This window comes from Vicia villosa, linkage group LG6 (assembly GCF_029867415.1).
Source record: "Vicia villosa cultivar HV-30 ecotype Madison, WI linkage group LG6, Vvil1.0, whole genome shotgun sequence".
Classification (NCBI taxonomy): Eukaryota; Viridiplantae; Streptophyta; class Magnoliopsida; order Fabales; family Fabaceae; genus Vicia; species Vicia villosa.
In genome coordinates, this window is record NC_081185.1 from 22,711,502 (window position 1) to 22,738,748 (window position 27,247).

General features: G+C 33.5%; 3 protein-coding genes across 3 annotated transcripts; 2 read left to right on the forward strand and 1 right to left on the reverse strand.

The window, feature by feature from the left end:
- Nucleotides 1-2,530: 2,530 nt before the first annotated feature.
- Nucleotides 2,531-3,379, forward strand: LOC131613362 (BAG family molecular chaperone regulator 5, mitochondrial-like). The gene is made up of 2 exons (XM_058885036.1): nucleotides 2,531-3,130; nucleotides 3,236-3,379. The coding sequence occupies exons 1-2, from the start codon at nucleotides 2,531-2,533 to the stop codon at nucleotides 3,377-3,379; spliced, it is 744 nt and encodes a 247-aa protein (XP_058741019.1).
- Nucleotides 3,380-10,468: 7,089 nt separating this feature from the next.
- On the forward strand, nucleotides 10,469-11,699 carry LOC131608990 (uncharacterized). The gene has a single exon (XM_058880605.1). The coding sequence runs from the start codon at nucleotides 10,549-10,551 to the stop codon at nucleotides 11,557-11,559; it is 1,011 nt and encodes a 336-aa protein (XP_058736588.1). The 5' UTR covers nucleotides 10,469-10,548; the 3' UTR covers nucleotides 11,560-11,699.
- Nucleotides 11,700-12,059: 360 nt separating this feature from the next.
- Nucleotides 12,060-14,780, reverse strand: LOC131608989 (ACT domain-containing protein ACR4-like). The gene is made up of 7 exons (XM_058880604.1): nucleotides 14,500-14,780; nucleotides 14,361-14,406; nucleotides 14,149-14,263; nucleotides 13,982-14,049; nucleotides 13,137-13,739; nucleotides 12,956-13,060; nucleotides 12,060-12,875 (listed from the first exon to the last, which is right to left on the reverse strand). Exons 1-7 carry the CDS (start codon nucleotides 14,571-14,573, stop codon nucleotides 12,528-12,530), a joined length of 1,359 nt encoding a protein of 452 aa, XP_058736587.1. The 5' UTR covers nucleotides 14,574-14,780; the 3' UTR covers nucleotides 12,060-12,527.
- Nucleotides 14,781-27,247: the final 12,467 nt, after the last annotated feature.

Below are 27,247 nucleotides of genomic sequence, written 5' to 3' on the forward strand. Positions count from 1 at the left end.
GCCCAAAGGTAAAGGTGGGTTAGGTATTAGAGATGTGGGAGAAATGAACAATTCTCTTCTCCTAAAATGGAAGTGGAGAATTTTAAAGGAAGATAAGGCAATATGGAGTAATTTCTTACGTTTGAGATATCATAACCCGAAGATAAAAGTGTTAGCCGCTAGCAAGGATCTTATAAACCGGGATGATTCTAGATGGTGGAGAGACATTGTTCTTAATGACTACAATGAGGAGGCTTTGGGTGATGGGTTCAGCGATCGGATCAAATGTGACTTAAAGCAAGGTAATAATGTTCTCTTTTGGCATAGTGTTTGGTTGGTCGATCAACCGCTCCGTGTTTTCTTTCCACTCTTGTTTGACCGTACAACCAACAACTTATGCACGGTGAAGGACATTCTTATTCCGAACAATGGTAACATTTTGTGGAATTGGGAAGCCATCTTCGGTGATGAGGTTTTGATTCATTTGGTACCGAACGCCAACTTAATCAACTTATCCGTTACGAGCAAGGCAATTGGTGATGAACTTAGGGATTTAATTGTGCTCCTACAAGGTGTTGTGGTGGACATAACGGCTAAGGATGATTTTCATTGGAATCTCACCTCTAACGGAGTCTTCACGGTGTCTAGTGTCTCGTACTTGATGTCTAGTGCAAAAGAGATAGCTTGGCCAAACTCCACCATCAAGCTATTGGATCTTATTTGGAAGACAACCATTCCGGCAAAGATCAAGATTTTTTCGTGGAGATTCTTCATCAAAAGACTACCGCTAAAGGATCAACTTTTTAATAGAGGTGTGTCTATCTTAACTTCCATTGATTGCCTTTTTGCTCTAATTATCCGGAATCTTTGAACCATCTTTTCTACCAATGCCAAGTAACAAAGGAGGTTTGGAATAGAATTTATCTATGGTTGGGTGACGATGCAAATTTGTCTCAAGAAGAATTCAAGCACTTCGGGAGTATCCAAGAAAATGTGACAAACAACAACATCAAAGCTATTATTAACACAATATGGTTAGCTTTTATTTGGTGTATTTGGAACATGAGAAACACAATCATTTTTTATAGCGGCTTTTTTAGTCATGATGAGGTGATATCAAATATTATGTATTTTTCTTGGAGATGGATTAGTAGGAGGGAACCTTTGAGTAGGATCGATTTTTACGATTGGTATAAACTACCATTGCTTTGTAACATCACTAACTAGTGTGTTCTCGTTGTAAGGGTTGCACCCCTAGTGCGATTTCTTATATTCAATTGCTTATTAAAAAAAAGATATTGTGCAAGATAATAAATGCAAAAGTATGGGTTCAAATTCACGACATCTCATTTATTCACTTTTAACCACTAAATTACTTGACAAAAAAAAAACAATTATCATATACCTTTAACATAAATCGTCTATGTAAATAATTTGTTAAAGTAAAAAATAATTAAATTAAAACGAAATTAATAAGTTTATGTTTGGTATTATTCCAAAATCACAATCTCACCCCACGTTTTTTAGAAGTTAACATTAGTTGTTTATGAAAAATACAGTGTATATAACCTCAAACGTGAGGTAGTGGCAACAAGCTGAGTTTTCAAACACACTAAAAATTGCTTACAATTTTACATAACTACATAATTCTTAAGAAAGATTTTTTTCCTTTAAAGATACTAATAGTATTATGTAACACCCGAGGTCGAAAAAGGCGATGGGTGGTTGCACTGCATTTAACACTCGAGGTTGAAAAAAGTAGGGGTTATTGCCACATCAAAATGAGAGAGATTCTGAAAACGTGCAGGTATGAGACTGGAAAGTTGAAGAAAAACTATAAGGATAGATACTATCCACACCAACAAAATGCATATTCTTTTCGATAATCCTTTCCATAAAAACTCTACAATTTAGAAAGTTTCTTAAAAAATATGTGAGTGATGACAAAAAAACTCGATATGAAACTTTATATTCACGTGCTACACTTACATTCAATTTAGTGAATTTCTCAATTCTAAACAGCAACATACTTAATTTATTTGCTGCTCTATTAGAACAGATATAATAGCTAACACCCTTCAAATAAAATCAAATAAAATTAAGAGAAACTACTAGAAACTATAACAAAAAACAATTAATAAAAAAAAAAATCCAATAGAAAAGAATAGAAACACCTTCCATCCAGCTGATAAGGAATAGACAGATGAAAATATCTAAAGGGACCCACCTGTGCCAACCACATAATCCGATTCATTTTCTGATTCTCCGTCCTATCGAGAAGATTCGACAGTTATCTAGAACGACACAAACATTATAGAGGGACCCACTCATTCCACGTAAGCAAGTAGTTAATCTCACTCTTCTCTTCAATTCTAGTCTCTTCTTCTACCCTCATGAAACTTCTCGAACATTTCCAAACCAACAATAATATCTCGTATTCATTACAAATAAATATCCTCCATCTTCTTCCATTATATTACAACAGCAACTGAACAACCTTAACCTTAATTCTTTCAAATATCAGAAACATTTTTCAAATTATCAAAACGTGATGTATTTTAACAACAACAGAACCACAACGCCTTTCGGGACCCAATGGGGTGCTCCTCGTTACAACAAGACTCCTTCCAAGGTGGTTTCGATTCCGGTTCGTTTTGTTGGGTCTGAGAGAAACAGAAATGATTCAGCCATGGTGATTCAGAGGGTTGCAAGAGGGTTTCTTGTGAGGAAGAGTATGAAGAAGATGTTGAAGATGAAAGTGGAGTTGGAGGAGATTGAGAAGAAGGTGAATAGTGAAGAAACTGTGAAGATGATGAAGAAGGAGCAAAAGGAGAGGATAAGGATCGGTGAAACAATCATGAATCTGCTTCTTAAGTTGGACTCTGTTAGAGTGTTCAATTGTGGTGCTCTCAGAGAGTTTAGAAAGTCGCTAATTAAAAAAGCCATTTTTCTTCAAGAATATGTGGATCAAATTCAAATGGTGAGTCCCACAGATGAGGTGGAGAATGAGGATGGTGATTGTTTGATGAAGGTAAAAGAGGAAGAGGGTGGAGATGAGGATGAGAAGAAAGAAGAGAGTGTGGGATCAAGTATGATGGAGGAAGGAACTGAGGAGGATAGTTTGGATGTGAAAGAAGAAGAGGGTAGAAATGTAATTTTATGTGAGGAGGAAGAGGATGAGAAAAGGGAAATATTGAGAAGGATGATGAATGAGAATGAGAAGATGATGAATATGATGACACAATTGTTTGAAAAGAATGAGAAGCAAACATCACTTCTCACATCTCTCACACAAAGAGTGGAACAACTTGAGAGAGCATTCACTTGTGATAAGTTGAAGAAGAAGAATAACAGGAGGAGACATGTTGATGCAAAACATAGATATAATGGTTTCATATGATGACTTTTGTTTTGTTTTTTTAATTTTTTTATAATGAATTTTAATTTGTTGTCTGTCAAGTTGGTTTTTATTGTTACCAATGTAGTAACTAATTTCAATGAAAAAAATTTTATATGTGTGTAAAAAGAGATCAACTTTTCTACCTTTTCCATCTGATGGTGACAGAAATGGTGAATCAATCAGCATTTAAGCCATCCTAATTCAAATACAGAAAAAACGGATATAGTGTACAATAAAAACACGGATAGTTTTTTGGATTTTGTGAGTTTGGGTTTTCAAAATGTTATACCTTTTTTCAAAGTATCCCAAATTTATTTGAGAGACATGTAAACACTTTAATTATCATACAAATTGTCATCAAGTTCTTTTCTGGCAGAGATAGTTAGGCTCTGTTTGGTAAAACTAGCTGATAGCTGGTAGCTGATAGCTTTTAGCTGGTAGCTGATAGCTGGTAGCTGATAGTTGATAAGCTAATGTGAGTGTTTGGTAAATTAGCTGTTTCATTAGCTGATAGATACAAAATGACATTAATGACATTTTAATTAATGAGGGTAATAATATATTTTAGTTAAAATAATAAGGGTATTAATGGAAGAAAAACTCACAAGCTAAAAGCTACAAGCTCAAAAGCTACTTCAAATAGCTTTTGAAAAAAAAGCTAAAAGCTAGTAAAAAAGCTACAAGCTACAAGCTACAAGCTAAAATAGAGTTACCAAACAGAACTTTTTTATTAATACGAGCTGAAAAGCTAAAAACTAAAAGCTAAAAGCTCTTTTTTATGTCTTACCAAACAGACTCTTATTCTCATTCTACTAGATTAGTTGTTTTGCGTTTTTATTATTTTTTACTTGTGGAGTTGTTTCATCCACTACTGGAGGGTCATGTGGCAAAACACTACATTGACAATTTTTTTTGTAGTTAAGAAAAACAACATTTTGTGTTGCCATTATTTGAAATGTAGGTACCTTTAACGTAAATAGTGTGTTAAAAGTAAAAAATAACTAAACTATTTTTTCCGGTAGAAATGAATTAAATTCTAAAGAAAAATCACATTTCCGTGTTCAATGGTTTGGTCAAGACAACATTGTTCTCGAGAGATCGGTCTAGTAAGGTAAAAATGTTCTACTTGTTTCAAGGCACTTTTAAAAAAGTCTTGGGCGATAGAGTAACTTTTATTTAGTGATTTAGCTAACTCATTGGACAAGACAAGATTTTTGAGATACATCTCACGAAGACCGTATGTTGTTTTCTTCTGAGTTTCGTGTGAATTTTTCAAAGATACTTCCACCTCTTTTATCCTTTCCTGGTCAGGGTCTAAGGACTAGTTTGATTCGCCAAAAATTACATCCACCTTTGAAAAATATGCCTGAGTAAAAGACAAAGTCTCGTTCTTATGCGTCACTTTCTGAACGAGAAACTTCACCTTCTCAACCAGAGTTCCATAATATTCAAAAGGTTCACACCGGCCTCAAGAGCCAAAAACGAGTTAGACGATTCCCATATTTCTCACAAACATATATTCTACTCAATAGTGAAGGCATCAACCCGTTCTTTAAGTATCTCTTTTTTCCTTTCGAAGACACTCAAAGAGGAAGATTTCCCCCACTCAACGGCTCCTAAGAACAAGACGGAAGATGTAACACCCCTTTTTACCCCATAAAATAATAAGCATATAATCAGAGAATAAGCATGCATATAACTCAAAAGGGCGTCACATCGACGTTTTCAAAAAACTAAAAAAAAAACTTTTAAAACCGACAACATTTATCCATAAAATACAATACACCTGGTCATTTCAAATAGCACCTGACATATAATCATAATTCATCCAGAATATGCATTAACAGCGGAAAGTAATACTCATGTGTTTCATATAAATGATACATGTCACATACCATGATCATAATATTTGGCTTAAAGCCTCTCAACAACAAGTAACCAATTAAACAAGTTCACAAGTTATAACAAAATACATAAACAAATAGAGCATGAGTTCAACATCTAAACTACCCAGTGTTACATGACCAGAGCATTGACTCGCTACTTAATTACCAAGCAACTCAGAAGAAACTCCGACTAGATCACATGCCAGCTACTAAACGTCAAGCCTGCATGTCGTCAAACGAGGGAAACATTAAAACAGAAGGGTGAGAATACGAACCATTATGAAGAAAGTATAATAAGATACAATGGTTAAATCAACAATTATAGGAAGACATTACACCTTGCCTAATCATGTAAATTAATACTAATCAATATAATCACATACTTTAAACGTACAACAAGTATAAGCGTATAATATCTCAATACTATATTCTCAATTATGCACATAGCCATAATTATCACATATTCCCGCATTTAACCAATTACGTATTCAAACGTCACCCATTCTCCATTGTTAATTAATACCAATATCACCACAACACCAAGTGTACATAATCAATTACCAAATCCATACACATAGCATTATGACATCAATGAACATAATCAATTGTTCACTCATACACTTATCACAAAACATAATGCACATAATCAATTATCACAATCATGCACATATCACGACAATATAATGCACATAATCAACTATCACATTACTCTAATGTGACTCAATGAAACATGTGACACTATGCATGTGGTACCAATGTGAAATTCTAAGTTTCACCGGCCTCCGATTCATATCTCTAGAATCTAAGCCACACTTCCGATCCGGATAAGACCAAAGTCCACCAATTGTAAACATATAGTTTACGGCTTCCGATTCACTCTAGAATCCAAGCCCGCTTGTGTTTCAAAGCAAATCCACCTGTGTTTCAAGGCACACTATGATATGAATGTATGTACAATATCACAAATATATGCAATTAAGATCATCTCTACCATCTTAACATTCTGCATCTCACAATAATTCAACTCGATGAATTATCCACCAATTGTACACAACATTCACAACAACACATACATATCATTCACATATAAAAGGCCGATTAATCAATTACGATTCACAAAATCCAATTAACACTAGTATCCATACTATCTCATGTCAATTCACATTTACCACATCTATATGAATATACACATTATCAAAACAAATCATTGGCATATCAATATATTATTCTCAACATAAATATTCAAGACAAAATACAAATTCGGTCAAATTCTCAAAATACCGTAATTTACCGATAAACCGAATAATTAATTCAAGTCCAAGTATATTCAAATCAAATCGGCTCAATTCAATTAATACAAATATTAATCATCCATTAATAGCACCTACTGACAACAAAACTATTTTTTATTGAAAAGAATGTCACGCTAGCTTTCTAACGCTTCCAACGGTACTCAAAAACGGATTCACGGTTTGAAAGTTATGAATTTGTAAAGTTTTAACGAGAATGTAAACACCGACATCATAAACTGACAACTCTAAACATGTCAGAGTTACGCAAAATAATTAAAAGCGTGACTCTTAATAACTCAAAACAACTTTGACAACTCTATTGACAACTCTAACAACTCAATTGATAACTCTAACAACTCTATTGACAACTCGGATGGAATTGAAATTGACTTAATTAACTAAATAGTCCAAATATTTATCTCTAATTCAAAACTCCTAAAAATAATATATTATTGCTATTTAATTATAATAATAATTATTACTATAAACTAAAAAAATATAACCTAGTCACAAGAACAAGACAAGGATTAGAAATAATTTTCAAAACAACACTGATAAACTTTGTAGGTACTAGACATATGACTTTTGGATCATTCATGTTAGTAACATAATTCTAGAATGCCTTTAGTACCTTGTGGTTAATAGATTTTTCTACTGTTTCAATAGCAGTGTTTTTGAAATATAACACAATATCAAAACAGAATAAAACAATATTGCACTGCACAGAGAAACTCGAAAGAAAGGGCTAAAGTAAGTGTTTTTAATAGAACAACAATTCAACTTTTAAGTATTTCAAGTAACATTCATGTGGGACTTCATATCTAACTCATAAGTCTTGTTAGCTATCAATGTTCATTGTAGGGGAATCATCACTTCTTTGTCAAATTTACTCATAACTAAGCCATAGTCTAATCCATTGTATGACTATTGTATGAAAACCTCTAATATTCTTAACACAACAGTGTCATAAAATAAGACAACAACTATTTATTATTTGTATTGAAAAGGAGGACAACCAAATATGTATTAGTAAATATCTATGAAATTGGTTTTATAAACTAAAATATAGAACATTACAGTACGAACATGGCTGAAGCAACACTACACTACAGTATGCACTAATTGGCTATACCTTATCAAATTGTTATTTACCAATTTTCATCTCTCTCAAAATATAGACAACGTATATGAAACTACAGTATAGAAAATATTAAATTAGATTCTCAACTATCTCTCAATTTCATCAATGTACCAATTACTAACATTAAAACATGTTTCTAACATTAATTTCACGGATTCTCAACAAAATCTAACATGTCAAAAACCTAAAAATTGAAGAGCAAAAATTCCTAAATCATGTTAATCTACTCATTGACCCAATCATACTAACCCATAATAATAAGGATTCTCCCCCTTACCTCTTCAATTTCTCCTCCAAACCCTAGCTTTTGCCCCTTGTTGTTCTTCCCCTTTCTTCTTCTCTTAGTCTCCTTTCTCCTCTTCTTTTGCAAATGAACAAAGTTATGATACCTCTACTCTTCCAACCCTTACTATATTATTCATATTGGGCTTACCCATATAATTCCACTTCCTAACTAATTAGGCCCAATTGATAAAATAGAGTAGTCAAATAAATAATTATGCTTCAACAAATAATATTATTACCCTTAATAATACTTTCTGATTAATCAAATTAAATCCGACTTTATCTCAAATAAATAAAATCCAATAATAATATTAATTCTAATATTATTTCTCCAACATATTCCACTTTATTAATTCTTCGATTAGCCGAATAAATCTCAACTGTACTTAATAATTCAAACACGTTTTCTCACTAACACCGACGATCCAATTACTTATCAAACTTCGTCCAAATTAAATAAATCCTTATTTTAATTTAATTAGCCAAATAATAAAATTTGGGCTATTACAGAAGACGCCTGGTGTAATGGGCCAACTCCTCCAATTCTCCCTAGCGCGTTTTATCGGACTTATTGAGAAATACAAATAATCTTCATCTATGACGGATGACCGAAACTCCCTGATCGTTCTTGGGTCGGGACAAGTTAGCAATACTAGAGGCAACCCTGATGGAATTGAAACATGCTCCTCCTCAGCCTGGGACGCTTGATGAGTGGCCTATCAACCCCAATATTCTTCATGTTCAAGGGTTGAAATCAGACCTGCCTCACGTTTTGGCTGTGACGGGGTTAAACCATCATATCTCACATTTCATCCAAGTGAATCCCAAACTTCCACTTGCTCATGGGAGGAGTAATATGAACAGTCGACCCAATTAGTGTGTTGGTTGGAAATATAAATGTGAAAATTCTCTAGAAGGGGGTTGAATGGACCAATGCTGCACAAACCTATGCTTATACAATAAATCACTACAAGTATGTCTTAACCTAGATGACATATATACAAACTGTGTTATAATTTAACTTTTACATGACGAATAAAGAAAAATTAAATAGAGATAGGGTAGAAAGAAAGTACACAAAGATATATAGTGGTTTGGCAACCGTCCTCACTATTCCTACTCCACTCTTCAATGATTTGAAAATTTTAGTGTTATATTTGGTAAAATTCTAGACTAGGGTGCCCTCTTCCCACAATTGTATCGCCTAAGCGGGATCTAAGGGATTCACCCCTGGGGCTCCTCAAACGTGGGAGTGTTTGCGGGTGTTTTGGGTGAATAATCACGAGTTTGATTAACTTGTGAGATTAACTCGAAAAATTCCCTGAGCAATTTGTGCAAATTGAATGTAGGAGAAAGTGTGTGTGGATTGATTGTGCACGTTTGCACAAAGACAAAAACGACATAAACTTTAACTGAATAAGAGTTTAGATAAAAAGTAATGAATGAAAAGTGCAATAAATAACATTAAAGTAAGACTGTTCTATTTAAGAAAACATAAAGACAACTAAAATAAAAGGACGCAGACTCATACATATTCCTCACAAATTGTTTGCTCTTTGGCTTGGGTACTCTAGTTCTATAGAGAGATGTATGAATTTTGCGACCTCGAATACAGTGTACGAGTCTATTGTTTATACTACTTTAAAGATAATCGTCGACGGCGGTTAATTCTTAGAAGATTAGACATGATTACCTCTATTTAAACATTCATGTCCTGACTTGCTTTCTCGTGTCTTTAGAGAAAAACTGTCGAGGAATTGCACGTCGTGCTAATAACCGTCCTCTAACATGCTTTGAACTTTCCAACTGCCTTCATGCATATCTGATTCAGCTTTACTAGCGTTTGTCGAAGTACTTCCTTGCTTGCCTAATATTAAGAATTATAAAATTATTCTAAGTTATGGACAACTGGTGACTTTGTCGAAACAAACCATTATTTCAAAATCTCTTTTTCGAGATTTCGGACATGTTTAGAGGAGAGATTGATTCTAATTTAATTGACTACTTCCCAATGATATTTTCCCATTTTGAACATGAACATACAAACTTGACTTACAACAGCAAATCTGCAGAGTTAATAAAATTATAAGAATTTACTAGAAACTATAAATAAGAAAAAGAGTTAATAAGAAGAAAACTCCAATAAAAGAACAATGACTTAATGTGACATAGAATAGAAACACCTTCCATTAATCCATTCAGCTGATAAAGAATAGACAGTGGAAAAAAATCTAAAGGGACCCATCCGTGCCAACCAGACAATCCGATTCATTTTTTATTCTCTGTCCCAATGAGAAGTTTCGACAGTTATCTAGAACCAAACAAAAAAGTAGATGGACCCACTCATGTCCATTCCACGTAAGCCAACAGTTAATCTCATTCTTCTCTTTGCTTCTATTCGATTCTCTTCTTCTAGCCTCATGAAACTTCTCGAACATTTCCAAACCAACAACCTCTCCTATCCATTATAAATTTCTGTGTAACTTTCTTCCATTAACATAACAGCAACTGAACAACCTTAATTCTCTCAATTATCAGAAGCATTTTTCAAATTATCAAAACGTGATGTATTTTAATAACAACAGAACCACAACGCCTTTCGGGACCCAATGGGGTGCTCCTCGTTACAACAAGACACCTTCCAAGGTGGTTTCGATTCCGGTTCGTTTTGTTGGGTCTGAGAGAAACAAAAATGATTCAGCCATAAAGATTCAGAGGGTTGCAAGAGGGTTTCTTGTGAGGAAGAGTATGAAGAAGATGTTGAAGATGAAAGTGGAGTTGGAGGAAATTGAGAAGAAGGTGAATAGTGAAGAAACTGTGAAGATGATGAAGAATGAGCAAAAGGAGAGGATAAGAATCAGTGAAACCATTATGAATTTGCTTCTTAAGTTGGATTCTGTTAGAGTGTTTCATTTTTCTGCTCTTAGGGAGTTGAGAAAGTTGCTCATTAAAAGGGCCATTTTTCTTCAAGAATTGGTTGATCAAATTCAAATGGTGAGTCCCACAGATGACGTTGAAGAGAACTGTTCGGAGAAGGAAAAGGTGGGGTGTGAAGAGGAGATAGAGGGTGGTAAAAAAGTTGAAACTTTGGTGAATGAGGATGGAGGGGGTAACTGTGTTGAAAATGAAGAAGGAGGGTGTGAGGTGGAGAATGAGGATGATGGTAAGGGTATATGTGTAAAAGAAGATGATAATTGTTTGATGAAGGTAAAAGAGGAAGAGGGTGAAGATGAGGATGAGAAGAAAATGGAGGAAGAAGAGAGTGTGGGATCAAGTTTGATGGAGCAAGAAATTGAGGAGGATATAGTGGATGTGAAAGAAGAAGAGGGTAGAGATGTAACTTTATGTGATGAGGAAGAGGATGAGAAAAGGGAAATATTGATAAGGATGATGAATGAGAATGAGAAGATGATGCATATGATGACACAATTGTTTGAGAGGAATGAGAAACAAACATCACTTCTCACATCTCTCACACAAAGAGTGGAGCAGCTTGAGAGAGCATTCACTTGTGACAAATTGAAGAGGAAGAATAAGAATAGGAGACATGTTGATGCCAAACATAGATATCAATAATGGATGCATATGATGAGTTTGGCTTTGTTTTTTTTTTAAATCATATTTTGTAATGAATTTTGTTGTCTCTTAAGTTAGTGTTTATTGTTATCAATGTAACTAACTAATTTCAATGAAGTGGCTTGCCTATTTTCTTTTGAGTTTTCGAAATGTATTGCCTTTTCTTATTAAGGTAACTAGTTCCTTATCATAGACCTATATAAGCGTATGAAAAGAGAACAGCTTTTCTACCTTTTTCATAGATTCTATCACATATATAATGATTTAGAAAAAAATATAAGTGTTACATATGCGTCCGACTTGGAAACTTGTTGCGCTTTGAACACGTTTTAAATATGAAGTGTCACTATTCGACTCGGAAACATGTTAAACTTTGAACACGGTTTTAATATGAAGTGTCATTATTAGACTCGGAAACATGTTGAGCTTTGAACACATTTTCAATATGAAGTGTCACTGTTAGACTCGTAAACATGAGTGTCGGTGTTAGACTCAGAAACCATGAAATACTTCCATCATCAGCTGTAAACAACCAATAACGTATGGTTTAATTGGCTGCACAATGAGTTCACTATCTACTAATGCTTCCTCCATACATTACAAATGTTTGGTATCAGCAGCCATAAGGATATAAGAAAGATTTGAAATTTTGAGATTCGAAATTTTGCTATGTATCATCAGAAAGATTTTTCTAAGAACAGATAGATTAATTACCAACATTTGCAAAGGATATGACAATGCTCAGAGCCCAGAAGGATATAAGAAAGGCACATTAATATACACATTTATTTTCCACTAAAACTTGCCTAGATAAATAAAACTCTAAAAGCTAACATCTGAATTCAACAGAAATTGAAACCAAATCTAGAAAGACCAAATCATAAAACATTGCAATGAGGTTTCAAACCAGTCTAAATCTAGTTCAAACTAAAAGCTACTATTTACAAACATAAAACATCATTGATACTTCAAGAACTAGACTTCATCAGACCTAAATTATAAAGAAACTTCTCAGACCTCGATCGAACGAGTTCGCGTAAAGAGAACTTTCCACTTGCCCGGGATGGAGAATTCATGCACGTCTCTTCCTCCTTTACACGCAGTATAGACAATCCAATCTCTTTTCGAACCGCCTCAATTGTTTCACTCTTGACCGGATTTCCAGACACGTCAGTCACATAGAAAACATTCATGGCTTGTGAACCCCTTGTTGTCACCTCAGCGCGACAGACTGATAGGCCGTTTTCTCTGAAGATGCGAGTTACATCGGACAATAGGCCAGCTCTGTCTTCACCGCAAAGTTCTAGCTTTACGCCCTATTTCAAATAGTACAAATTATTGATTAATGATGAATCGGAATGATAACGCGACAGTTAATTTGGAACGGAGAGAGTACCTCAGAAGTTCGTCTCCTAACAGCGGCCTCCAAGCAGTGAATAACTCTTTGCCTTTCTGATTCGGAACTGATAGGATATCCATCGACATGCCTTATGTAGTATTCCTGCGAAAACACATCAGGTCAAACCGAGCCGTATCAAGTCTAACTCGAAGGAACTTACAAGTATCAAATGAAAAACCTGATATGCTTCTGGTCCTTCAGCAATGACAGTTCCATGGTACACAACATACTGCATGTCAGTGATTGTGAAAACCGTATCGAATATTAGCTTTGGTCGATCCGGACACCTCAAGTTCACGACAGTATATCCCTTATCAATGCAATCATCAACAGTTACATAGAGCTTGTTTCTGTCACTTGTCGAGCAAGAATAATCACCATCGTACACATCGTAATCGCGATCAGCATACATTAACTGATGCAGCCTCCTTTCCTTATGAATCGAGCAAAACGAAACTGAGGTGTTCGCGTTCTTCTTGTCGATGTCTCCTCTCAGCACATAAAGCAGAAGATGCTTAATCTTGGCGAGGCGGTCATGATTGTCAATCGGCAATCCTGTCGCGTCATCAGTGATATAAACCACCGACGCCATTCTTGAATTATGAGTCCAGATATCGGCCGCTACCACATTGCATTTCAGGTCAGAGAGAATTGCGAAAACTTCAGAAAGCAGTCCTGGCCTATCTCGTCCAGTTAACTCGATTGTCGTATGTTCAGCCGCAGCTTGAACTCCGATAGACCTTCTCACGGAGCGGAAACTATTCACTCTTTGACCAAGTGACTGAAACAAACAAAGCAAAAAGTACTATTAGTTCATTAAAAGCAAATACGCCAAATGCGGATGCGGACACATTTACGATCCACGAACCGCGGAAACAGTGATATGATTACTCATGATTGGATACTCTATTATATTGGATAAAATCAGAAAATATCAATTAGTACATAAAATCTTAATTACAATCATAACAGATTTCCAACCAAAAACTAACATCAGATTACTATTACACACAGATCTATTACCTGTTGAATTCTGTCAGCAACATCTTCTTGAAGACACTTTTTCCCATTTTGATCAGTAACATGAAAAACTGAAAATCATCAACAGACAAAAAAAAAACACATTTTTAATGAAAAATTCAATGTTGATTAATGAACTAATTGATGAGAAATTAAGAATTATATTATACCATCCATGAACCATTCTCCATCAGAAGAAATATAAGCTCTTCTAACAATGAGATTCATATCAGTAAGAACTTGAACAACTTCCAACAAACTACCACGCTTATTAGCACTATCAACCTACCACAACAATTCACATCAAAAAAATTTCATAAACAAAAATGACCCTTTTGAAATTCATCAAAAATTAAGACCTTATAACGTTCAAATTTCAAACCTTTATCAAAGTGGTTGATCTTCTTGAAGTGTTATCAACAGTTACTCTGCAGCAACAAAAAACAAAAAACAAAGAAATTAAATTCAGTTTCATAACAAGAGAAACAGGAGAATGAAAATGAAGATGTTATGGTATTAACTTTGGAGGATTCATTCGAATTACAAGCTTTTCGAATTCATCATCAAGAGGGAGAGAAGAAGTCCAAAAATCCATAGTTATGGGTGGAACAGAACAGAACAGAACAAGAACAGAGGATAGAGTCAGAGTGTGTGTTTTTTTGGGGGGTGTGAGAATTTTTACTATTTAGTTTTGATATTTGTGTTGTGTCTCTGGTTGTTACACTTTCCTTGTACTACCTTTGAAATTGGGATTTGGTTTTTTTTTGGGAACTTTGGAATTTGGTCGGGTGATAGAATTGGTGTATAAGGAGAATCAAAGAGTTCCTAGAAAACACAAAATAACATTCTCAATTAATATGAATATATTTATTTTTTAAAGTTTTTTTTTTTATCTAGGCCATAATTTTAGGCTTAATATAACATTTTTAACATTTTTTTTACTAATAATCAATATTTAATACAATTGACATATAAATTGTGTGTAAATTTTTAGCCTATTATTATATAAATTATTAATATCGAATATATAACAAAATTCAGTTGTTAGTTTTGAAGTCGAACAAAATTTAGATAGACTTATCCAACAAACGCGAAAAAAAGAATTCGAATCTAATATTTCACCGTAAGTCGCTCGATCTTTCACCTACTTAGAAATATTTTTAAAAAAATTGTAAGTTTAATTAATAAGTACGCATTTTGTTTTTTATTATAAATTGTTTTTGATTTTTCTAACTCTTTCACCTACTTAAGAAATATTTTGTAAGAAAATGTAAGTTTAGTTAAGAAGTACGCATTTCATTTTTTTTTTATTATAAATCATTTTAGATTTTTTTAACATATTAAAAAATATAATTATTATTGTTTGAAAAAGAGAAAGATTTTATACAATTTAATTTTATTAATTATATAGAAAAGATAAATTTAAAGAATTGTAAGAAAATATTGAAAAATATAATAAAAAAATATTATTAATGATTCTTTGATATTATAAAATAATTTATAATTCAGTATACAATTTTTCCCCAAAACGACTTATATTAATATCTGAAAGAATGTTTATTAGCATGTTAAGAATGTTTAAAACTATTCTTTTTACTATATTTAAATTGTTAATACATAAACATATTTTTGAAAACTAAACCAAATCCTTTAAGGAGTCCTATCCGACTTTAGCGGAGATATTCGATTTATACAATACATAAAAATAGTATGATCTATTTGTTATACGAATGATTTGATTATAATATCGAGTTCAAGCGGCTTCAACAAACAAAATGATCAGAAAAAGTTTAAGTTAAAATGCTAACGGTATTAATTATTATTCGAATTTTATTAATTTTTAAATTGAAAATATAAATTATTCAATTATCTTTCTTTCTTCTAGATGTTTGAAAATTAAGAGAAAAAGAAATTGTTGAATCTAATTTTTAAAATATTTATTCATGGTAAATAAATTTATTTTATTGAAAGTTTTTTTTTGAAAACTACTTTTTAAAGTGTAGATATATCTCACTATTATATTACTATATAAATTTATTTAAAATAATAATATTTGATTTTCATCAAAAGATATATTTATTTGAAATGGTAAGATAATAATAAATTTTTATATAAAATCATATTTTTTTTCTATATTTTCATAATTGTTAAAATAGTATTCAACGACTAATTAATTGGGTCAAAATATATATAAGAAATTAATTTGAGTGGAAGCCATTCTGATTATTATTTTTTTTAAAACGTATCAATCTTGACTAAGTCAAACGAAACAATAATGTTTACGCAAGTTGTTAATTAATAATAATCAATTAAAGATATTTTTGTAAAATAAAGTACTACTCTATAATATTTTGAAAAGCTCATTATTTATCACACAAAATTTAAAACATTTTTAATTTAGTGAGTGAGATAAAATTACAATAAAACCACAATTTTATAAAGAAAAATTAATTATAAGGGTTAGAAATTAGAATTATAATATTTAAAAGATGAATAAATGACATATTACAATTTTAACTTCACATTTTTAGAATTATATATATATATATATATATATATATATATATATATATATATATATATATATATATATATATATATATATATATATATATATATATATATATATATATAATTAAAAAAAATAATACTCTAAATATGTAAGTTGTGGGATATTATATACTAATTATTACTTAATTAAGAATTATGTGCAAAGTAGTCTATCCAAACATTTGTGATGACAAATCAAAATTTAGCAGTCTAAATCAAATGGAATGAGAAAGATATAGATTGATTAAAAGTAACTTCCCACAAGCTTTTTGCGGATTACGTTTTTTGACTTGTGACTTATTTTAGAAAAGAAAAATATAAGAACTACAAGCAAAAAGTTTCAAGTGGTTGAGGGTGAAAATATCCAAATGTTTGAGTATATTGTGACATGTCTTTTGTAATGAAAACAACTAGTGATAAGTTATGAGTTACTAATAGAGACCACTAAATAATTTTAAATCGTGGTCAAAAAAAAAAATAATTTAAATCTTTATTTTTTTTATATCAAATATAAAATTTATTATTTATAATTCAGATACAATAATTTTTTAATTTTTTCTTTTCACAAAGTTTCTTTTGTTTTTATGACATGTCTCAATATTTTATTTGATCCATAAGACATTGAATGTTTAAAATTAGAATTGTATACGTATCAATTGAGTTTACTCTACTCTTGGTCTCTTGGTCCGAGTTAATATAAATATGAATAATTTTTGTCTTTGTCCCAATGTTCGAGGATAGACCAAACTTTTCTTTCGAAAGTGGAATGCAAGAGAAATCAAATTATGAGTTGGCAATGTATATCAACCATGACAAAAAATATCTTTTTTATTGATTAATGAGAAAGATAGAAAGGAGTATTATTTATACTATATATAGAAAAACTAATATTTTTAATAAGTAGGAAAAGTAACCAAAAAAAACTAAAACTTGGGCTAAAATAATGGAAATAAAAAATTAAAATATAGGGTAATGCTAACTTGTGCCCCAAGGGCACAAATTAATAAACCAATAAATAGAAATTTTGTATTAAAAATAATAATAAAATTATTAATTATAAATTTGTATTAAATTCATTATACAATTTTCAAGAAAATTTTACTATGTTTATCTCTTAACTTATGCCCTTGGGGCACAAGTTAGCAGTACCCTAAAATATATATTAGATATTCATATATGAGACACCCCCGCAAGCTAGATTGTGGAGATTGAGAAGACCAAGGTTGGAATGATATGTTGCAAAAGCTGGTTGGCAGAGAGGTTTTATCGTAAAATCAACAATTTGAAGGCGAGTGTGAATGGGAAACAATTTAATTATGCCAGCTTCAATGTTTTCTTGAGTGACATGGCAGTCAATCTCGATGTGCTTCGATCGTTCATGAAATGAAGGGTTATGTGCAAGGTAGATGGTTGAGTTGTTATAAAAAAAACTGAAGTTGGTTTGTTGAGTGAGCTATTCAAATCTTTGAATAAATGACGTAGCGATTGGATCTCGCATGCCAAGCTTGTCAAAGCTCGGTATTCGGCCTCAGAGCTGCTCCGAGAAACGGTGTTTTGTTTTTTTGAATTCCATGAAATGAATGAAGAGCCTAAGAAAACTGCATATCTTGTGATGGATTTACGAGAAATCATGCAAGTTACCCAATTTGAATCTGTAGAACCCGATAAAAGTAAGTTAGAATCTATAGAGTAAAATAAATCTACAATAGAAGCAGTTGGAGAACACGAACAACAACTTTAAAGTGAACAACTTTGGGTTTAGAAACATGTTGGCTAAGTTTTTGAACTGCAAAGGATATGTCTGATCTACTGGTTGTTAAATAAAGAAGTCGTCCAATTAGTCTTCTGCATTGAATTTCATCCTCATAAAAAGGAGAATCAGGATTTTTGAGCTTAAGGGAAGGGTCATAGGGTATTTTAGATAGCTTGGTAGCCAACTGCCCAAAATCTTCCAAAAGCTCGAGTGTGTATTTTCTTTGGTTAATTCAAATGCCTTTGGAAGATATGGTCACTTCAATGCCAAGAAAATATATAAGACTCCCTAAATCTTTGATTTTGAAAGAGTTATGAAGAAAAATTTTCACAAAAGAAATCTCAGCAAAATCATTACCAACTAGCACAATATCATCCATATAGATAAGTAAAATAATAAAGGAGGGTTGATTATATTTAGTAAATAGAGAGTAGTCAGCAAGAGAATGCTTGTAGCCTATTGAAAGTAGAGAATTAGACAATTTTACATACCATTGTCGGCTAGCTTATTTAAGTAAATAAATGGACTTTTGTAGCTTGCCAACTTTGTTGCTAGTTAACATGGAATAAGGTAAAACAAGACCTTTAGGTAAACTTATGTAAAATTCCTCATGTAAGTCATTGTTTAAAAAAGCGTTATTAAGATCTAATTGTTCTAAAAATCAAACTTTAATGGAATCTAGAGCAAGGAGGGGTCTTAGCGTGGTCAACTTGACAACCAGGGAAAAAGTGTCTAAGTAATCGATACCTTTTACCTGAGTATAGACCTTTGCTACAAGGCTGGCTTTGTAGCATTCTATAGAGATATCAACATTGTACTTGATTTTGTTAACCCATTTGCAATCTATTAGTTTCTTGTTAGGGGGTAGGTCAACGATGGTCCACGTGTTAGTGGGAGTTAAGGCATCTAGTTCAAGTTTCATAGCTTGGTTCCATGATTCAAATTGGCAAGCTTGTTTATAAGTTTTTTGGTTCAGTTGTGGGTTAAATAGAGAGGTAAAAGGTTTTTTATGTTGGAGAGCAGTTTTGGTCGATTAAGACGGAGGAAATGGAAGGGGAGTGTCATGAGAGACAATGTTGGTGATGGGCTGGTGTTGAAGAAGGTTGCAGTGGTAGACTTTAAGGTAATTAGGAGGGCGAGTAGGTCGGTGGAATGTCTTAAAAGGTTAAAAGGAGGTATAAAATGGTTATTAGGAGTATTTGTGTTATCAAGTTAAGGTTGAGGGGTAAGAATGAGAGGGGGATATGGTAAAGCAGTAGGTGAGGGTGGTTGGATAAAAGTGTCACGAACTGATATAGGTTAAGTAGGAGGGAGAGGTTCAAGATCCGGTATGGGTTGATGAGTAATGGGTTAAGAGCAATGGTTAGAAGGAGTGGGAGTGGAATGGAAGGGAAACACAGTTTCATAAAATATAGCATTAAGAGAAATCAGAAAGTTATGTGAGTGTAAATATGTTGAATGCAGTATAGGGAAAGCAACTAAAAAAGATTTGGAAATGTTGATCCGGGAATTATCGTCCTCAGAGATGGAGAGATGCCATTCAACAGTTTCTACGGTTTCAAGCTTGGGTTTGAATGAGCAAAAAGTAAACAAAGATATAGACAGGAAAAGAATGAACACATTCTTAGAAGAGAAATAACTTATCAGGAATGTAAATATACCCACTCTTCACAAACATACACTTACCAACCCATTATACTCAACCTACGATACTCATCTATGTTATCACGTATCTCTCACATAAGCGTCCATCTCTGGAGCACAAACGAGATCATCTCACAACTAAGGTTATCTCTAACGCGAAGTCACGAGAACATCCGTATTCTCGCGTCGGCGATCTCTTGCACGCCGCTCAAACACGAAAGCATTAAGAACAAATACAAACAGTGAATGCTAGCTCTAAATCTATCTTTAGAGTTCAGAACCAACAGATTATCATCCTAGATAAGGATTCAAGAAGTTTATCTCTAAAGCACCCCAAATCCCCAGCATAGAGCAAAAATCCAGGATAACATCAACACAGATTCGTAAAGAAAGTTAAATATAACATTATAATCGGTAAATATACATAAGATTCAAGTAAATATACAAACAAACCCAACCAAAGAGAAATACACAAAGAAGAAGAGAAATGAACCGAAGATCTCCCGGTTTGTCAGCTCCGTTCGACGCTCAATCCACCCCCGATCATCCGTATGCAACCTCCGAAGTTGCTTTCTAAGCTAATCTTGATCTAAGAATGAAAATGATGGTGTTGGGACTCAAAAATACCCAACCCATTACCTAAAAAAATGTGATTTTTGCCCCTTTTAACGAGCTGTTGTCATAGCAGGTCCGCTTAGCGGACCCCCTCCGCTCAGCGGACTCAAAATTGCATCCAGATTCTGATTTGCTCCGCTGGAGCTCCGCTCAGCGGACCCCCTCCGCTCAGCAGACTGACAGCAAAAGTGAAATCTTGTTTTCGCCATAAGTTGAGAACCGTAACTCCGAATTGCGCCCGGTTCGAAGCGTTGGAAAGCTTATTCAATGCTCTATCCAATAATGAATTAATGGAAACCAAAATGATAATTTTTATCATCCTTATTTTGAGCCTTATTCTTTGATGAATTGGTAGAATTTGCATTCTTGAAGCTTAGCCTTTGGTCTTTATTACTCAATGCTCCAAAGATGCATGAATACCTATAAAATGAATGGAAAACTATTAATTGGTATAAAAATGAATCAAAAACACAAGTATGCACATATTTACACAAAAGTTAGGATTTTATTACAAAAATCATAAGAATAGAATCGATAAGTGCCACAAATATATACTCAAAATATCGATATTTTGCCACTTATCAAACTCTCCCCAACTTGAAACTTTGTTTGTCCTCAAACAATGTCAAATAAATCAAAGAATCAAAAGTAATAAACCAAAGAATTGTGAATCAACAAGTTTTGAAAACCAAAAACAAATGTATGGCTCAATACAAAAACCTATAAACAAAGTAAATACTTACCACTATACTACAACGACAACATATGAACGAAACGAATCCTAAGCACAAAAAACATACAAAACATTCTAACACAATACATGCTCACATCATGAATCACACCTAGCAAAAATTCATCAATGGATGAATAACACACAAAGTTGAAGGACTTTTAACACTCATCCAACAATCTTGCAAACAAAAGATTAAATTATGCATTCATCCAAAAATCACATTGAAGATATGAAAGCAAGAATCACAAGGACTTTTCAAGGTTGTAATGTGGCTTGGTTAACAAACAAGGGATAAGTCCTAAGGCTAATCGAAACAAAAATTTGCCTAAACCTAAGGGAGTGATCAATCCACCAAAGATTCAAACAACAAAATTCTGATTAAACTTCTTCCTTAACCACAAGTTTCTCAAGCCAATCACAATACTTATTAGCACAATTATTCACTTCTCTTTTCTTTTTCTTTTTCAAAACTTTTTTCTCCTTTTTTTCTTTTCTTTTCTTTTCACATTTTTTTCTTCTTTTTTTTCTTTCTTTTCAACCTCATAGAAACAACCAAATAAGTAGCAACCATTTCTCTCCCCAACTTGAATTCAACCACACCATCATATGAATACTCCCTACTTTCTAGGCAAGGTAAAAATTCATATTAAAAATCATGGTTGAGGGTTCAAGAAAAAAAAGAATCAATCATCCATGCAAAAATGAGAACTAAACACTCATAGATAAGCATTTAGCAAAAACAACATGGACATTGACAAAAAGGCTCAAAAGGGTTAACAAATGATCACACACTCACAAGGTGAATTGACTATTTAGTTATGGTGGTTGTGCTCAAAATGAAACAAAATGCCTTGATCCTTTTCATGCTTTCATAAAATCAACATAAACAAAAGATTAAGCATAATAAAATCCAGTTAAAACAAAGATTGTGGCCTCCAGCATATGTAAACAATGGAAAGCTTCCTCAAATTTATGGTTTGGGAACTAAAGTGATTCAATCAACAAACAAGTAATGCAAAAGAATGAATTGTATGGTAATTATACAAATGAAAAGTTTCCTAAACATGCTATGTTATAGAAAACGATAAATGAGTACCTTGAATAATACGACTTTAAAAACAATATCCTACCATACATCCGCAAGTTGAAACACAAGCTTTGGAAAATCACCTCAAAAATCTTCGAATCACCGAACCAAAATTCGAGTACAAACAACCAATAAAAGAATTAGAAAAATAAAACTAGTATCTATAACTACTTAGCCTTGGTGAAAGTGGGAAAAGGAGTGAACCAAGTGGAATGGGAACCCCACTGGTACAGAGTAGAAAAACAAAACTCTGCTATGCTCGCTTAGCGAGCTCTGCTCCGCTTAGCGGACACAGAAAAAACCTGAAAAATCATAACAGAATCCGGTGTTCTAGCTCTCTCCACTTCACCTAAATACCTCAAATACTGAAATATAGACAAAAATTTACAACCGTTGGGGTGCCTCCCAACAAGCGCTTGTTTTACGTTGTTAGCTCGACGCCTTTATTGTTTTGGTGTTTGGAAAGGAGCTTCCTCCCGTCATGCCATGGTGACGTCTCACCGCACAAGCCTAAAGAAAGTGTCCTAACCAAAGCACTCAACAAACGTTACGGGTACAAATATATACAATGATTAAACGAACATAAAGGAAAACACAAGTATACAAATATGTACATGAACAAACACATATATACAAACATGAAACACATATAACTATTAACATATACAAAGAGAAAGTTGGTGAATGTTGGATTCACAAGTTGAAAAGTGAAGATTTGTTATTAAAGAGCTCATCCGAAATCAACATGTTTCACCAACATTCACCAATAAAAGTATACTTATATGTAACATATACAAGAAACTATATGGTGAACATAAACAAGTAAACATGTACAAGTAAATATATACACTTGAAACTATACAATATATACGTTATATACAAAGCTCAAAACCACGAAAACTATTGCGATGCAATCACAACCATCCCCGGCAACAGCGCCATTTTGTTGAATGCAGTATAGGGAAAGCAACAAAAAAAGATTTGGAAATATTGATCCGGGAATTATCGTCCTCAGAGATGGAGAGATGCCATTCAACAGTTTCTATGGTTTCAAGCTTGGGTTTGAATGAGCAAAAAGTAAACAAAGATATAGACAGGAAAAGAATGAACATATTCTTAGAAGAGAAATAACTTATCAGGAATGTAAATATACCCACTCTTCACAAACATACACTTACCAACCCATTATACTCAACCTACGATACTCATCCATGTTATCACGTATCTCTCACATAAGCGTCCATCTCTGGAGCACAAACGAGATCGTCTCACAACTAAGGTTATCTCTAACGCGAAGTCACGAGAACATCCGTATTCTCGCGTCGGCGATCTCTCGCGCGCCGCTCAAACACGAAAGCATTAAGAACAGATACAAACAGTGAATACTAGCTCTAAATCTATCTTTAGAGTTCATAACCAACAGATTATCATCCTAGATAAGGATTCAAGAAGTTTATCTCTAAAGCACCCCAAATCCCCAGCATAGAGCAAAAATCCAGGATAACATCAACACAGATTCGTAAAGAAAGTTAAATATAACATTATAATCGGTAAATATACATAAGATTCAAGTAAATATACAAACAAACCCAACCAAAGAGAAATACACAAAGAAGAAGAGAAATGAACCGAAGATCTCCCGGTTTGTCAGCTCCGTTCTACGCTCAATCCACCCCCGATCATCCGTATGCAACCTCCGAAGTTGTTTTCTAAGCTAATCTTGATCTAAGAATGAAAATGATGGTGTTGGGACTCAAAAATACCCAACCCATTACTTAAAAATGTGATTTTTGCCCCTTTTAACGAGCTGCTGTCATAGCAGGTCCGCTTAGCGGACCCCCTCCTCTCAGCGGACTCAAAATTGCATCCAGATTCTGATTTGCTCCGCTGGAGCTCCGCTCAGCGGACCCCCTCCGCTCAGCAGACTGACAGCAAAAGTGAAATCTTGTTTTCGCCATAAGTTGAGAACCGTAACTCCGAATTGCGCCCGGTTCGAAGCGTTGGAAAGCTTATTCAATGCTCTATCCAATAATGAATTAATGGAAACCAAAATGATAATTTTTATCATCCTTATTTTGAGCCTTATTCTTTGATGAATTGGTAGAATTTGCATTCTTGAAGCTTAGCCTTTGGTCTTTATTACTCAATGCTCCAAAGATGCATGAATACCTATAAAATGAATGGAAAACTATTAATTGGTATAAAAATGAATCAAAAACACAAGTATGCACATATTTACACAAAAGTTAGGATTTTATTACAAAAAACATAAGAATAGAATCGATAAGTGCCACAAATATATACTCAAAATATCGATATTTTGGCACTTATCAAAATACTATAGAAAATATCCTTTTGTGCCATTTTGAAATCCAAGAAAAATAGTTTTATGTGTCGAGTGTCAAATTTTATCCTATTAATGAGAATGGATGCACAGGCAAGGCAACCAAAGGTTTTTAAATGCAGCAAAGTAGGTGATTTATTGTATAAAAGTTTAAAACGAGAAATATTTTTCAGTAAAGTGGAAGGAATCCAATTTATTAAATGAATAGCATGCTGAATAGAAAAGTGCCAAAAATGTTTTTGTAGGTTTCCTTGAAAGGAAATAGCACGAGCCACATTTAAAATGTGTTGGTGTTTCCTTTCAATTCAAGAAGTTTTGTTGAGGGCATTCGACACAAGAACGTTGGTGTAGAATGCCCTTGGATTTGAAAAAAATCATGCAACATAAATTCATTCCCATTGTTAGTTTTAAGACATTTTACAGAAGTAGAAAATAGATTTTCAATAAAATAAATAAAGGTGAAAAGGTGTCATCTAGTTTCACTCTTACGTTTCATGAGAATAATCCAAGTAAAGCGACTAAAGTCGTCAACAAGAGTTAAAAAGTAACAATGACAATCAATGGAAGGGGTAGAATAATGGCCACAAATATCATCATGAACAAAGGGCAAAATTTTTAGATGATATACTAATACTAATAGGGAAAGGTAATCTTTTGCTTAGAAAAGTGACAAATGTCACGGGGACCAATTTTATTAAAAGGGATAAAAGGAAATTGAATGGCAATACATTTGTATACTGATTCAGAAATGTGACCTAACCTATTATGCCATAAAAGGATATTTCTATCTAATGATGAAACATTACGAGTAATAGAGGGTGGAAAGATATTACAATATGAGGGTGAAGTATAAAAGACATAGAGATCACCCAACGGTTTACCTATACCAATTGTTTTATGGGACACACTCTGCAAAAGTAAGCACTTGTCAGCATAACAATTTAAATAACAAGTAGAAGAAGAAGAAGAAGAAGAAGAATCTAGTTGAGTAATCGAAATAAGATTAACATTAAAAGAAGGAATGTAGTAAAAATGTGTAAGAGTGATATTGCTGGAAAGGACAACAGTGCCAGATATTGTGCAACTGTGGAAGGTTCTGCTGTCTTGGAATTGATAGAAGAATTTCTATAACATTGTTGAAACCCAGGTGGATATCCATGCTCGACAAAGCTGTCAACGATGTGGTTTGTACGCCCACAATGAGTATAAGTACAAGTTGTTCTAGAGGGATGGCCACATCCTCCATAGTTGTTAGAACGGCCTCTACCCCTGTAGGAAGAAGATTGAGAATCACGTTCATTACCAGGTTGATGTTGAACTTGAGAAGCAAGACTTGGTGCTTCCAGAGCAGATGGATAGGTGGTAGGGAGAGTAAGTTTTTTCTCTTCACCTACAACAAGAGAAAAAGTCTTATCCAATATGGGAAGAGGCTCCAACATTTTGATTTGGGAACACACAGTGGAGAACTGATCATTGAGACCTTTCAAGAACTTCAAGACTTTGTCTTGATCACGAAATTTGCAAATATTAGATACGGCTCCGCAGGTACATGGAATAACACACGTATAATCTCTAGTAGGGCGGTAGGTATCGATTTTTTTCCCAAATCGAAGTAATCTGGGTAAAACAATTGGAGATATCCAAAGATCCTTGTTGAAGATGAATAATGTCATCTTGCACATCAGAAAGCCAAAAAATGTCGACCTCAGACAGTCGATTTCGAAGATTGTCCCAGACTATTGAAGCATTCTCAAACCAAATAATAGATTACGCAATAGAATAAAAATGGATCATTGTATCCAAGAGAGGACAATATTATTACATCAAACCCAAGGGTCATGAAGAGGGTTGTTGGCGGCGGGTTTCGGAAACGTGTCATCAATGAAAAGTAGCTTATTTTTGGAGATTAAAGTAACTTTCGCTGATCGTGCCCATGAGAGATAGTTTTTTCTATATAGGGTTGGGATAATAAGGATGGGTGTGGGGTTTTCATTAGGATGTATGTGATAAGGATTTGATGGCTTTGTTGCAAACTCAAGATTGGTTCGATCTGTCATTTTTGTATGTAAAAAGAGAATGAGAGTTTTTGGGGCAGTAGAAGATTAGGGTTTTGGGATATTTGAAGAATCAAATTGGGGATTCAATATTTGAGATGGTGGATGAACAATTGATGAAAGATTGGAGATTTCTGGGGATTTCTAAGATTATGGAAGGACGACGAAGGATTTTCTTAGGAGTTTGAAGATGGTTATGACAGTACGAGCGATGAATTTATGGAATCGAATTAGAAAATTTATGGAATCGAATTAGATTTTTCTTGGTTGTGATAGTCTATTGGAAGAAGAAGATAAACGTGTAATCTGGGAATGCCAATAAAAGGGAGACAGTTGGCATGGGAGAAGAATGTATAAAGAGATAGAAAAGAGATTAAAGATATTCTTCTGATACGATATTGATGTATATCCAATATCACAAGAAATGTTTTTTTATTGATTGAAAAGAAAGATACAAAGGAGTGTTATTTATACTTTATGTAGAAAAAC

Coding starts and splice junctions, on each gene's coding strand:
- LOC131608989 (XM_058880604.1), bottom strand. CDS start 14,573: ATGGATTTTTGGACTTCTTCTCTCCCTCTTGATGATGAATTCGAAAAG. Junction 14,264..14,360: donor GATCAACCACTTTGATAAAG/GTTTGAAATTTG, acceptor TTGTTGTGGTAG/GTTGATAGTGCTAATAAGCG. Junction 13,061..13,136: donor AAGGACCAGAAGCATATCAG/GTTTTTCATTTG, acceptor GTGTTTTCGCAG/GAATACTACATAAGGCATGT.
- LOC131613362 (XM_058885036.1), top strand. CDS start 2,531: ATGTATTTTAACAACAACAGAACCACAACGCCTTTCGGGACCCAATGG. Junction 3,131..3,235: donor AAGAAGAAGAGGGTAGAAAT/GTAATTTTATGT, acceptor TTGTTTGAAAAG/AATGAGAAGCAAACATCACT.
- LOC131608990 (XM_058880605.1), top strand. CDS start 10,549: ATGTATTTTAATAACAACAGAACCACAACGCCTTTCGGGACCCAATGG.